Below are 15084 nucleotides of genomic sequence, written 5' to 3'. Positions count from 1 at the left end.
GGCAAGCCCACTCTTGCATTTTTGCATCCAAATCCCATTTTGGAAGCAAGGCAGCCCTTTGCTGTAAGCTTGCCTTGCCTTCTTGCACACTGCAGGCTTTTTGTTTGTTGGCTGGTTTGTTTTCTTTAGGACCATTTTTTCAAGGCCTGTCCTTAACACACATCATCCAAGATTATTTTCCTCGGCCTAACCATAAACCTTCACCCAGTTCAAAAGGGAGCAGTCCTTCATGGCAACAGTTAGTGGAGTTAGGACTATCAGTACAAGGTACACAAGCCCAAGCCTTCAGCCCTTAGATCGCTGCCCAAGCCCAGAAAAGCAGCATTTACCTGATCTATCATTTTTCGCGCTTCCTCCACCTCTTTATCCTGTGACTCTGTCTCGATGGTGTATGTGCCCGTCTCGCTTACGCTGTCTTCTTCATCATTCCTCCTGCCCTGGGCAGTCTTCACTTCAGGAGGTGGTGCAGAGGTAGACTCCGGTTCTGACGATACAACCACGCGTGGAGCTACCGGCATGGGCAGAGCTGCCGGTTTCTCAGTGCTTGGCTTCCCAGACTGAGCAGTCTCTCTCAAGTACTCGGCCATAAAATCCTGAGCCATTTTAGACTTCCTCCCAACACTCCCATAAGTTTTGGTTGATGTTCTGGAAGCAGAAGAGGACGAAGAGTTGATCCGATCCTCTGTCTTCTCCCTCTTGAAGGAGCTAGTTCTTTGGGTGCCAGAAGAGCTGTTATTGGGTTTGCCCGCCTGGGTCCCGAGGTGGGGTGATGGCACCGCATTTCCCAGCTTCTCTGCCGGCACCGCATTCTTGCGCTTCTCAAGCTTGGTCTTCAGCCCGGGATCAGTGTCACTCTGGGAGGAGTGAGCACTGTGTGTGAAGGACTGTGACCGCTTCTTCCGTGGCGTGTCCTCGAAGAACTCGATGACGAAGGCTTGCTTGTTGTGCAGCATCTCGTGGGGATCGCGCCTCATCTGGCGCTGCAGCCTCGTTTGCTCTGTTGCACGTTCGCTGCTGCTCGTCGTCTCCTTCTCTGCCTTGGGTGCCACGGGGTCTTCCGAGTCACTCTGCGTCCCGTCCTCGTGCCTATTGCCTGGAAACAAGGTATGTAGATTTGACTTTCCTATTCACAGTTGCTGTGACCCCATCATTACCTCCCAGTTGAAATTTATCATTTCAGTTAGACAAACAAACAAAAAAATCTTATGGGAGTAAACATCTCCAAATAAACCAGCTGAGGTACACAGGGATTACATCCCACGAGAGGAAATAAAAGAGAAGGCAGCTGTCTCCTGACCCTACCTTTCACAACTGGCTGGCTACCAAGTTATTAAAAAACAATTCAAGAAATCATTTCATCCCCAAGGATTTCAATTTTGTAATGACAATTGTTTTAGATACCTAATGTTTTGTTTCTTTTTTTCACACTTCAATAAAAATGATGTTATTTTGCCATTCTGCACAATTACTGCAATCCAAGACCACCTCATTAGGCTGTCTCTGTCACAGAGCAGAAATATCTCTGTAAGATCAATAAATAAACCCCATGTACTGCGTTCCATGAAGTCAAATCCCCAGGACAGAACACTAGATGAGTGTGTTAGGAGTACATGCACCTCTGAGCACCCCCATAACACCCCCACTGCATGAGACAAATAAACCAGTGGGGAACAGGAAAGTGAATTTGCAGGATTCTTTCCTTTTCTTAAGATTTAAGAACATTACCATGATACCCTATGAGTTACATCATCCTATCACCAGCCAAGCAAAGGTTAAATCATTACTTGGAGTACACTATGCTTAAAGTTTGTAATTATTGTAAGTTATATTAGCGACAACCACGTTTACAATCTTATCAATGCATTGGTTATGCCTGCCCCTCAGAACCTTAGTTCAGGACTCCAAGAAAGTAAGTTAAAGTAAAACAAAAAGTTAAAAGTACAACAAAAAACAAAAAACAAACCTTTTTTTGGAGAAGGGAACGGGTGTGAAGGCACACAACACGATTCAGTCAACGACCAGGAACCTGTCATCAGGAGAACGGGGAAAGAGGTCTCTGCGCTCTAGACTGTAATATGCAGCAAGATATACTGGCTAAAATACCACGTGTTCGAAAGAAAAACTGCTCAAACCTCCTTTGCAAGTTCTCCAGACACATGGGTGAAGACCATTTATTACCTCGAGTTAGCTGTGAAAGATTAGAATTTAATACAAGATCCATTCAACCCAGGAGTCAGTCCTCTTAAGAGTTTCCTAACACCCTGATGAAGGAAGCCAAGAAACTTTGCATTGTGTCCTGAGGGCTGATAAGGTTCGTCCTTAGAAGGGAAAATTCTTAAATGAAAGGGTCTTGGCTAAAAACCTGTGCTGAATACAAAACACTAGAGGAGACACAGAAAAACACCCACTGTACCCACAGATAGCCCAGCAAAACACTATATCCTTCCAAGCTGCTAAGGCCTAATCTCTCTAGTCTTACCAGGCTTTACATTCACCATATAGCTCCTGAAAGTGAATACATGTAATGTAGACAGAATAAATGTGAACCCCAACAGCAAGCATCTCTGATCCTAAAGACCCAAACCTGGCAGGCAGCCAGCAGTAGCCTCCAAGACATCTTCAAAATTAACCCTGCCAGAAGAACATGTTACACAGCTATCGCAGATTAATGACACCCTGTCCTCTGCCAAAACACAGGTAGATAAACTCCTCAGGCCACCAACACTCTAGTTTTAATCAAATGTCCAAAGAGTTGATTTCTTGATATGCAGATTATGCATTAAATTATCTCAGCTTCTTTCCATGCCTAATGGAAGCCTCCAGTGCAGTCTATCTGGTATTCTTGTGCATCACTCAGGAAAATCCTAGGATGAGCAGCAGCTGGCTAACTCTGGTTTTGTTCAAGAGGGAAGAACAAATTTACTGGAGCACAGTTCTATCCCTGACAACCTTCTCCAGCAAGTCAACAAAATCCAGTCTCACAATATGAAACAGAAAACAAACATTTACCCACAAAAAACACCCCAAACCCTCTATCACATAGTCACAGTGGACTGAGAATAAAACCCTAAATAATCAGGCAATGCACCTTGACACTGTCCCTCACTGGGCAGAACTAGAAACTTGCAGTGACAAGAGAACAGTTGAATTTCCATGCTGTGTCAAACCCCAGGGCTGGATAAGCCATAGAATTCTCAGAAAACACACACAAACCAGCAAGATGGAGATACAACAAGTAAAACTCTTCAAATTATGAGGAGTTTTTTCCAACAGGTCTGGTAACCGTCAATGACTTCATCAGCTAAAGCTCCAGTTCAGAACGATAGCTTTTCCAGAGGCCTTCACAAGGCAGTGAGAATGCAGGAATCAGTAGTCTCCTCCTAGCTGTTCAATGTGTGGCCCAAGAAAAACATACAAGCAAGCTCAAAACTTGCAAAATACATTCAAAGTCACGTGAGAATCATATGAGTTCATCGTACCAGCTGCACACTACACTTCAGACCTTTGAAAATACCTGAAGAATTCTTCACAGTGACACATTTAACAGGACACAGGTCCACAAAACCCAATTTTCCAGCAGAACAGGATTTCACCAAAGCTTTAGTTTAAGAGAAGAAACCATCTTCTACAAATACAATTTCCTTCACTGGTGGTCATGTATATCTTAACTATGTCACCAGCTTCCATGTCATTATAGCCATAAGGATGATGACACTTAGCTCCTTTGCAACTACAGCTAAAAAGAAAAGTCATTCCTCATCTAGAAAAAGCCAAGAGAAGAAAATCACTGTGTTTATTAGCCTGCCTGACCACATGAAAATTATTTTAGACATTTAAAAATCAAAATCCTTTTTTTCAATCATTGTTACTGCTGAGCTGGCATTACAGATATAGAGGAACCAGATTAGAGTGCCCCCAAGACAGCAGCACACATGACTTCAGGGCCAGGTGAAGAGCCATATTCAAAGCCAATAACAAAGAAGTATTTTTGTCTTGCTAAAGTGGTGCAGAGATAATTCAATCCAGTTCTATCTGGCAGAATAAGAGCTTTCCCCTCTTAGTATGCCACATCTGCACAGCCACCAGAGAATTGTGTCTACATGACAAGACATTCACTCACCTTTAAGTGTTCTCACATGAACTGGCAGGTCACTCTTTGTACTGTACACATCGTCTACTGGAGACTGCCTTCTCATCAAGCTTGGGTCATTCTGTACAAGCCAGTCTGCCACTTTGCTCTCTGCTGACATCACTTCTGTATGAGCTGGTTCCTTACTATAGGGTCTTCTCTGTCTGAGTGAAAATTTAGTTATGTGGTCTTTTATCTTTATTTTACCAGGGGTACCATCATCAAATTCAATGGTGAAAGAGGCATGACTTTGTACAACAGGGGCTACGACAGCATCAACATCCTTTGTTGGGATCTCGTGGACCTGTGTTTCTGGAGATTTGGATGGCTGCTGAAACTCTTTAGTTGGAATCTCGAAGTAACTTGGCTCTCTCCGGAAGGCAAAGACAGACTGTTCTTGGGCATCTCTATAAGCAGATATGTTACCATTCAGTTCCTCTTCATGTTGGGTTATGTCCTTTGATCTTTCTACACAAGGAAGGGGAAAAAAAATTCAAAAATCAACAAAGCCTTAAATTTAATCCATTTCAGCTAATGTTTGTAAAGAAGAAAAAAAAAAAGTTCTGTTTTAGATAGTTTTGTACTCATCACTTAGCTCCGTGCTTACTGTACTCCTGCAGTCTGACCAGCACGTTATATTCACTTTGTCCTTCCTGCCACTGCTTCCCAAAGAGGGAACTGAGCACATACACATGCACCATTGAATGGTTTGGCAGGACCACTGTGGTTGGTGGCATTTGAAGTTTTCTGTATGCCTGGGCTGATGTAGAAGGAAGATAACCCATTTCACTTTGCTGAATTCACTTACATGCACACTTGCTCAACTTTCTACAGTTCAAAGGAAAAGACTGAGTGTGCAAATCTAATCACAGCTATGCTTTTGGCAGATCAAAGCCTAATTCTGTAATATCACCAGGGATAAAACTTCATTTTTTCAGTAGTACTCAAGTGAGTACTTACTTTATTTCAGCCTTTTATGAAGGCTTTTATTACTACCCCTCTTTGCTGCATCAAAAAAACCCACAACTTTTTGTGCAGTTAAGCATACACTTGATCGAAACACCAGGTTTACTGCACAAGTGAAAAAAGATCTTCCATGCTTACAGATTCACAGCAACAGGAATGCTAACACTAAATGGCTTCCAAGGATGATGAGGCAAGAAACAGATTTCTTTCTTTTCTTCAGTCAAATCCAATCAATGCATCAGCTCTTAAAGAGCCTCTCGGGAAACTCCTGGGAGACACAGTGGATGGTTTATTCAGGTGGGCTGCATATAATCAGTGCTACACCACTGCTGTTTGATTAGGTCTCAGACAAGCTTAGTGAGGCCTTTCTTATATGTACTTGATTATTACTCAACTGCTGTTTCTAACTTTCAAATGTTTTAGGGGAAACATTTTAATTTTCTCTTATTCTGGTTTCATTCAATCTACACATACAAATGTGTGAATACAAGTAGAAAAAAGGTGGTAATTAGAGACTTCACACAGTAAAGAAAAAGATATGTAAAAATGTTGTCCCTTTCCCATCTTCTCCAACCCCAAATCACCTCCATTACCTGAGTAATGTTCCTCCTGCCTTCTGTCCTCCTTGTTATTTGCATCATCTTCCCCCCACCAGGAGGGCTGCCCATACAGAGGGGTGCGGTAAGTATTGGTCTCTAGGAAGAGGATAAGCAAATACTTTTACACAGAAAATATCAATTTACCAGGTTCACAGAAGTAAACCACATGGCAAAAAGGAAAGAACAGCAGAGTCAGATGAGATCATGTACCTGTTACACTACACTTTTAACAGCAGCAAATTATACATGATAATTGCTATTTTGAGGCTTTTTTCTTCCTTTTTTCTTTTATTGCATTCTGCTGCAAGATGCTGACTCCACCTCCCTGTGCTGATTTTCATAGCTGCAGTTCCCAAGTACTGACTCTTTTCCCTCTTAGCCTCATTATACACAGGAAGTGGGAGATTTTTTGCAAGACAGACTGCAAAATGCCAACCACAAAATTGTCTGCAACTCATCTGCAATTCAGGTGAAAATCAGACTTTTGTCCTGATTCTAAGTGAGAAGATTTTAGCTTTGCCCTTTCTTATTCCACCATGTACTTGAATGGTGTGAGGCCAGGGATTTTTTCCCAACTATTCACCACTCCCACTCCAAGTGACACATATCCCACAGCAGGAAATTCTTGAAGTGTTACAAATTTTGAAAAAGTGGTAAAGCAGTTCTCCTTACACACACATAAAGAAGAAGTAAGCTCCTGCTCTGAAAAGCTTGAAGTAAACAAAGTGGATTCCAGAGTCACTGCAGGACAGAGGTTTTTCTCATGGATGAGCTTCCCCTAGAAGAGCCAGACTTACCATTTTTTCAGTCAAAGAGCACTCACTGAAAGATCAGGGCTTTCTTATAACTGGTACCCACAGGAGTTAATCTACTGCTTCTTGTTTTGTCTCCCACAAGACAGGACTGTGTTTGGCAGTGCCTTGGGCTGCTGCTGTTTATGCAACAAGCAAAAAGCATACAACTCCATTTATGCGTGGTATAGTTATAATTACATTTTTATAATAGTTTAAGAGAAGCAAATAAAGTAGCTTTTGTTCTTTCATCTAGAGGTGATAGAGACAAAAGGATAGGCCAGGGGCTGAGGTTAAGCTCCAGCTTTATTAGCTGCTTCTGCATCTACCCATAAGAGCCATTGCATCGTGGCTTTTCTGGTCATGTCCTAAAGCCTGGCTCCAGCTACAGAGTTGTACCTAGGTTCACACTGCCAGCTGCTGCTCACTCAGCTTGTGGTTTTAGAGCCACACACTGCCCTGTGTAAAGCAGCCCTCAAACAGCCCTGCATTCCCTACTTGAAAAAGAGTCATGACAGAAAGTAGTTGTTAGTATGAGGGAAGCTGGGAGAGGAAGGCAAATCGAATAATTTAAAGAAATAAGAAGGCTAATTTTATGCTGCTGTTTCTAAAGCTACACAGAACCATTGGCCACTAACTCAGATGTTTTTTTCTTTCTAGAATAATTCCAGAGATATATGAGCTCATCCACTGACAGTTCACTGGCACATTTTTTTCTTTGCAGATGCAGTCCACAGGCCCTTTTCAAGAGATCAGTTTTGTGTTTCAAAGTTAACCATGCTGCTTCCCTTCACATTGAGGATCAAAAGAGGCTGAAAGTATCACTCTCCTTTCTTCCTAAAGTGAGTGGAAGATAAGCTGTGTTCCCATTATGTAGGTGGTGTTCGAAAGTTCAAAGAAGGAAACATTTCTCACCATGAATAAATTGGAATTGTCAAGCAATGCATTTCGTAACTGATGGGTAAACCACTCTAGGGAGAGGGGGAAAAAAATACAACAAAAAACCAAAACCAAACCCACCTATTTACAAGCTTGTCAATTAACAGAGCCACCCAAACATAGCATTTGGTCTCTCATGGGCTGAGACCTTGTCACACAGTCTAGCAACTGTCACTCAACCCTCTCTTCATGCTATGACTTGACCACCAACCCCCCAGCTCAATCACAGAGGATCTTGCTCTACCAACATCTAGCCCTTATTTTGGGCACACACTACAATATATGATCACCCTCTGAAGTGTATTATTGATCTACGGATTGATGGGCACGAGGCCAGGTGGAGAAGTGACAATTAACATTTCCACTGAGCCTTCTGAGTAAGGTTATCAGATGACAGATGCCCTCATTCTCAGCTACTGCTCAAAGGGGACAGATTCTGAGCCAGAGTAAAACTTCCCTGACTTCAGAAGAGCTACGTGAATTTGATGCCGTACTTATGTAAGAAGCTTCTGTCACTTCTAATTTGCCAGCACAACCAACCTGACAACCCTCCCTGCTCCAGCTCTAACACAAAAATATTCCATAGAAAGGGGAGGGGAAAAGAAAGGCATGTTAGGAAGAGAGCTCAACCAGATGGCTATGACAGAAGTGGGCCAGGGAACAGATACATATGCAGCTGTGCCAGGGGGCTTTGCTCTTCACCAGCTGGGGTGCATCTTGAGTAGCAACCTCAATCTGGACCTGCTGCATCCTGAGAGGTACATCTGCCTGCATCCTGACAGACACATCTCCCTGAAGCCACCACCTGCCTCTTACATTTCAGTGTAAGATGGAAGCTTTTTCAAGAGCAAAGACTCGGGACTTGCCCAAGTCAGCATTGAAGCAAGGAGCACCAATGAACTCTAACTGCTCACTCGTTTTAATGACCTGAGACTTCTTCCAGTTGATGGCAGATCATTACCACTTCTCTCCACTCCGTGCCAAGCTGCCCAGGTGGTGCCAATTCATTTAGACATATTTCTTAGCTTATCAGTTCAGGCGGGCAGACCAAAAACCATCCTTTTAGATAACTGAACTGAGGTCAGCACAAGCATTCAGCCAGATAATACTGAGCTACTGGTGACTCTGTAATAAAGCAAAAATAACTGACAGTCATGTTTTATTTCTGGATTTGAGTCTTTGAGGCAGTCACTCAAAATATTTAAAAATTAAGGCTGTTTCAGCACAAACAAGACTGGACCATTTGTTTAACATGTCTGACAAGAACATGACCGATTAAATCAACACAGGGCTATTGATCACCTGAAGGAGAGGCACCAGAATGAGAAAATGAAACATGTCAATTCACAGGATGTATTTATGGAGAAGTGAATCACCCAGAACAACACAAGGATAGGACCAAAAATATAGTCCCGGTGATGAATGGGAAAGGAGAAAGTCTGCATTAATGCTTCTTTCTATCAGCCAGTGGGCAGAACAGTTTTCATGGGCACGCAGCTCCCACTGCAGTCTGGCTTCCCCTGAAGGTATCTATCCCCTGCAGTCAAGTTTGAACTGATGGCTGCACTTAGTCCAAATCCTCAAAAAGCTTCAAACCATCACGAGACAGACAGAAATGGCAAATATCTTTGCTGACAGAAGCACATGCAGATTTAAAGCTGTCTACAGCAAGTCATAACAAAAGCATGAAAAATCTAGCTTGCTTTAGTTGGAACTGGTTTTGATTCATTATTAATAACAATATGTACATCTTCAGAAAATGCAGACTAGGCTTCTTATGGCAGAGGCCTTGCTGAAAAAAAAAGTGATCTAGCTATAACATTTTAAAATTATTTCCTTATATCTCTTCTTTTTAACGCCTCTGTAAAACAGTTAATTCAGGCTTAGTAGGAATAACCATAAAGCAATTCTCTGACTCTTTGCTACATAATTTATTTCACATATGTGTGGCGAACCTAAGCCCTGGTCTTTGCACCTGCTGTGAACATACACAGATTCTAGGGGCCTTCAAATCAGGCTGATAATCACAAATTAATTGGTATTAATTGCATCATCAAACATTTAACATGATGCAGGTACCACCAACCTAGTTCAGACACAAAGAGATACACAACTAAATTAAAGGCTAGGATAGAGCTGTGTGTTTAAATAGCTATTACCATGATCTCATGGGAAAAACAGCCAAAGACCATGGAAACCACAACTGGGCACAACTCCCACTGCGTCTGTCCACGCTGCCTGCTGACCTCAGCCCTGGACACCAACAAGAGTTTCAAGTCAGCCACTCTGCTGAGAGGACTCCCTAATGACATGGATGCTAACCTGGCAAGCCAGCCTGTTTCACAGATCCTGGGAGAAGCTTAAGTCCTCTTCTTGCAGCTGGTGATGTCTATTTCAGTTGGATGCTGCAAGCAGCCTCCACCCCTGCAAACTCAGGCCTGAAGCAGTTATACAGGAGTTAGTCATCAGTTTTGGCATTATCTAGGCCCATCATGCTGTGAGGGCTTTAAAAAAAAAAAAAAAAAAATCAAAAATAAGATCAGCCTGGGGATTAACTAGGTGTTGAGAACAGAAGACCTCAAAGTAGCTTATCTCATCCAATACCTCAACTCAGGTAGCAACAGATGGAGATTGTGACAGTCATAAAATCTGCTCAGTTCAAGGCTGTACCTGGTCTCCTGATCACTTAAGGCTTTAAACATGAGAGCTGATGGCTATTTTTAGCATTAACTAGCTGAACTGTGGACACTTTTCTTACTGATATCCATATCTAACCCAAGGGGTTTACCAAGCTCCTTGCCTCTGACATTTTCCAGAGACTGATCATCTTCTGCTTACAGAAAACATGCACCCAAAAACTGTAAATTAACAGCATAAAGACTAAATGGCTGAGCTGTTTCCTATTCACTCTTCTGGATCTCTTCATCCTCAGCCCCTCTCACCTCCTCCCACTTCTAAGCAGCTCTAATTGCTCACATTGTTTTGTTAAACCTCCTCCCCGAAAGCTTCCCTCTGCCTCTTTTTCCACCCGGACCCTGGGAAGAGATCATTCTAAAGGCTTTTGTTATCCCAGCCCTTGCTTTAATTAGTCAATGCAAATTCCTAAATACCTACGGGCTTAGCAAAAGAGCTCTTTCCCCAAAGCCTCTTTCTGCTGCCTCTAAGCAAGCCCACTCCCCATAAGAATACTACATTCTTCTTTCCACTAATCATTTTAAATTGTTGCCACTCCTCCGAGCAACCAAGGAGAAACTGTGCAGTGTGCAGCTGAAGACAAGGTGAATTAGTCACATCGCAGATGAAAAAGGGACCCACTGATCATTCCACTCACGTGATGGAGATGCTTTCTGGAGAGCCAGGCACTGGTGTAATTCTCAGACTCCTTCCCTTGCTTCCACAGGCTACAGGCCAATCCAGTGAAACACTTCCCACAAAGCATCCCGAATTTCTCCATCTCTCAGTGAGGTTAGCAGCACTACACAGATGTTTTTTTCATATCTGTCTGTCACTTCCACTTTATATTTCAGCACTGGCCTCCATTAAGTACTCACAGCCCTTTTTGCCTTAGACCTATGATGCTAGGTGCCCACTAGGGATGATAGAAACAGAATGTGCGTCTGTGAACCACAGGCTAGAGAAATGGGGCACCTTGCTGAAGAGTCACTCAACATCCTGACTTTGAAGATGTTCTCAACCGCTTATGCTATGTAGGTTAAAACCAACCAGTGCTTATTTTGGAAGGTGACAAGAATAAAAATGAGATTGTTCATGCAACCAGGTAGCAGAAAATGCAACCTGACTCCTTCTACTGCCAAACTGGACCAGCTACTGGCAATGTTTTTCAAGAACCCCACACCCTTTGCAAAGTAGCTGGAGAGCCCTCCCCCCCAAATGAGGTTCACCTCTTCTCACCTTCCAAGGTGTCACAGTTAATCACTACAATTTCATTCCTTTAGCAGCTGAAAGCTTGCCAGGCAAAGTCACAAATGCCACATCCATAGGGTAGGGCAACACACAAAGACAGCTAAAGGAACACAAAGCAAGGTTTCACAGTGCAGAAAATGTAAGCTGGGCATGAGGGTATGTAAGCACGTGCCTTTATGCACAGCTGGAGGCACTGGACAAGAGGAGGTAGAAATATTACACTGTTTTAGGACACTGTGTCAGCTTAGAGGGATTTTCATAAAGACAGTAGATGGGAGATTAAGGTCAGTCAACCCACTCCAATCATGTAGCCTTAACAGATTTACCCAAAGTTGTACACATTTCTAGAAAGCTGCTATACCTCTATGTCACCTCACCCAAGATGCTGTCTCACTCTTATTTGGCCATCCTCTGCTCTCCATTCACCTCCCTGCTGCTTCCTTCAACAGACCCAGTGGGCAGTCTCACTGCTAACCCAAAAGCTTTCCAATCTGCCAGCCTGGTGCCACAAGACCACTGTTGGCAGTCATCTGTCACTGGTACGCTTAAAAAACATTATTTGCTCTTCTGTGCACCATCAAGCTCTGGAAGGCCACCAACCTATATATGAACAGAACAAGGGGAGACCTGCCAGGGCAACACATAGAGGAGGTCAGAAGCTTATCTGAGTGGCACAGTGTCATCTGAGTGCTGGCAAAGTCTTGGCCCAGCATGGTGGGGAACAGGGAGGAAGCCGATAGGACAAAGTGTCTTTAAAAGAAAGCAACAGTGGGTAAAGAAATGGAGAATACAAGGATTTTTTCAAATGGAAAAGACTTACAGCCAGAAAACAGTGAACATGAAGCAAATGTCTCCTAGTTTTGGCCATCTGTTTCAATCCCACTTATAGAGGCATGTTAAGAAATACAGCAATTTAAGGCCATACAGGGCTTTTTGAAAAAAAAGGCTTGCTACTGCTCTGCCTGCCTGCCAGCACTGTGCCAGAGCAGCCATGCATTTTGCACTCTGAGTCACCATCTCTGTTCAAATACCAGCTCATGATTAGGAAATTAAAAATAGACCAGACAGGTGCCAAAGAACTTACCAAACCTGCTCCACCCACAAGGCTCTCCATTGCACACACTCACAGCAAAACAAGGCATGCATAAGCCATCATGTCAGCTGTTTGTTTTTTCTTTGGAGGCTGAATCTCCAAAAACTGAAATACTGAGTCTGAAATACTCAGGAGGTTTAGAAAGATGATCCTTCTGGAACCACTTCTAGATGTAACCCAGCCACTGTACTTGATTCTGACCCTGTGCAGGGATCAAGCTGCACTTTGTTCTGAATCTTGATTAACTGGTTCCAGAGCAAGTACCTGTAATTGCTTTCCTCTCTCCTTTCTCCAGCTTCCCTTGTGGGGACTCAGTGTAGACACCTTGCTCCATGGGCTGCTCTGCCCTCTTCAATGCTGTGCCTTTGTAATTCATCTGAAGTTGGCTGGTGTACTTCTCATGCTGGAGAGACACAAGCAAGAGTTGCAGGGTGCCCATGTAACCTGTGTGCTAGCACATGGAGAAGATAAACCACCCCTCCCCACAAAGGGATCACACAAACACAAATAACTGTGGCTACGCTCTGCAATAAAAAGAAGGCATACACAATAGGAGGCTATGGAAAAGCAAAATGCCAGCTGAGGGGCTTTCAAATACCCATTTTGGAAGATATTAAGTGACAAGTCTACTCTATGTGAAGGCAACTGTGACTTATGTCTGCAAAATAACTAACTAGGAAACCCTTTAAGGACTAAACCAAGAAAAATCAGAATAGAGGCTATTTTCCATTCAGGATTCAAATCCTGAAATCTTCTTTATTCTTAAAACAACAGGATAAATTCCTTCAGGGCACTCATCTGCATTATCTCAGTTTTTCAGCAAAGGCAATTAGAATATATTTTAATTATTTCTCTCCAAACTCTCTCACCAGCTATAGAAGTGATTCTGCCCTAAAACAGGCTCCACATTAACACAGTAAATGAACTATTTAAAATGGGATTTATTAAAAGTTAATTAATAAAAGGGCATATTCATCCAGATTACCCCGAGTTCAATGAATCATTTGCCCAGTTCTGGCTGTTACATTTCCAATGAGTTCCTAAACATGGAACCAAGATGACAATATCTGCTAGCCAAGGGGTGATGCTTGCCAGTGACAGCCCAATCCCTCAGCTGAACATGACAGCTTTCCTGCGGCTTTTTTTGTTTGAGATAAGAGGGTGCTTGAATACTTTGTACCTGGGACTTTACTTGCTCAAAAAGCAAGTCAATGCAGACTGCTCAGTAAGTAAAAATTGGGAGCTTGAAGGCAAAAATGTGATGATACACAGGAATAAATTAAACTTTAGCCTGCTGGAGGAAGTGTGATAGAGCTGGCCTAAATCACCATGCTCAGAGAAAGACATCTGTGCTCTGTGTCTGGGAGGGAACAAGTTCTTCTGTGCTGCACCCACAAGATAGTGTGCTGACTGCTAGAGCTGTAATGTATTAAAGAGCAATCTTTTTTGTTGGCTGCCATTAAATCACAAGTAACTTCATCTACATGTTAGCACAGGGATAAGGCAGATCAGAGCCAAGATAACTGAGAGCTTTGTCTCTCCTCAAGTCTCCACATTGTGGAACTGCTGTCAGGAGTATTTTAATATCTCAGGCTGCTTGACCATCGCTAATTAAAATAAAAAATTAAAAACTAAAAAAGTGCACCTACACAAAGACAAACTTACCTTTAAAGCTTCTTCTGGGACTTTGTGTTGAATTTGCTCCAGGACATACATGTTCGAATGTAGAAAACTTATTAAGGAAATGGAAAAGGAATTTTTTGGACAGAGAAATCTAGCATTTAGTCACAAAAGAAAACAAGATCATAAAACAAGAAAAGCTTAAAATATGCAGGACACTAAATGTTGGCCGTGCTGAGTCCCACCATGTCATGCATGTTTTGCTACAGTGCATGGAATCACATCTGCTGGCCAGATCAATGCCACTAAAGGGTGGCAGAAGAGAAGCAGGGAACGAGAAGTTTGGGGGAGAATTAGCAGCTCCATGAAGCACCCAGAGGAGCAACCAGAGCCCTGACTCAAATCATACCCTGCTCCTCTCCAGCCAGCTGGCAGCTTGAGCAGACCATTCTGTCTCCCTGGCATCCCAGCCAAGATGGGGAAGTCTTACACACTTGGGACGAGAGAAGGGGAGCAGAAGAGTACAGCTCCCTGCAGGCATGTGAAGGACTATGATGTTCTCTTGTCCTGGCAAGGCCTTTCAGGAATTGTGGCTTCCTGGATCAAAAGAAAATCAGGTCATTAGCTGCCATGACCTTTTAGGAAGGGCATTCAACATGGATGAGCCTAGGCAATAATCCTCAGCAACACTGAGGACAAAAAGAAAAAAAAAAAGGGAAGCATCTGGCAGTGTAGTGAACAACCCAATCAGCACAGCACAAAGCAAAGGGGAGGAAAAAGGAAAGATGGAAAATGTTGGACTAAAAATAAACCAAATGATACTGGCATAGCAGGGAAACTGCACAGTCTGTAAGTGAAACTGTAAAAGGAAAAGAGACAAATACTCTTATGCAATGGCACACAGCTGACTGCGAGGCCTCAGGAGATGCTGCCATCCACATCAAGCTGAACAAAGTAAGGAGAGAAAGCACTGCTAAAGAGGGTGGCTCTGAAGCACCAAATGAGAGGAAGAGATTGTAACTG

General features: G+C 43.0%; 1 protein-coding gene across 5 annotated transcripts in view; it reads right to left on the bottom strand.

The window, feature by feature from the left end:
- The window catches only part of CEP170B (centrosomal protein 170B), a 57835-nt gene that overhangs the window by 24107 nt on the left and 18644 nt on the right, over window positions 1-15084 (bottom strand). For 3 of the 5 annotated variants that reach the window (XM_030452013.1, XM_030452015.1, XM_030452014.1), the window contains exons 5-10: window positions 14107-14165; window positions 12706-12844; window positions 5689-5790; window positions 4121-4597; window positions 1964-2026; window positions 330-1093 (exon numbers count right to left, since the gene is read on the bottom strand). In XM_030452013.1, coding sequence (XP_030307873.1) covers window positions 330-1093; window positions 1964-2026; window positions 4121-4597; window positions 5689-5790; window positions 12706-12844; window positions 14107-14165 — 1604 coding nt within the window. The remainder of the gene's footprint in view (window positions 1-329; window positions 1094-1963; window positions 2027-4120; window positions 4598-5688; window positions 5791-12705; window positions 12845-14106; window positions 14166-15084) is intronic. The other 2 variants (XM_030452016.1, XM_030452017.1) reach the window with 1 other exon arrangement.

Source organism: Calypte anna, chromosome 5A (genome assembly GCF_003957555.1).
Source record: "Calypte anna isolate BGI_N300 chromosome 5A, bCalAnn1_v1.p, whole genome shotgun sequence".
NCBI classification, from domain to species: Eukaryota; Metazoa; Chordata; class Aves; order Apodiformes; family Trochilidae; genus Calypte; species Calypte anna.
Note: the sequence above shows the minus strand (reverse complement) of the source record. Positions and strands in the feature narration are given on the sequence as shown.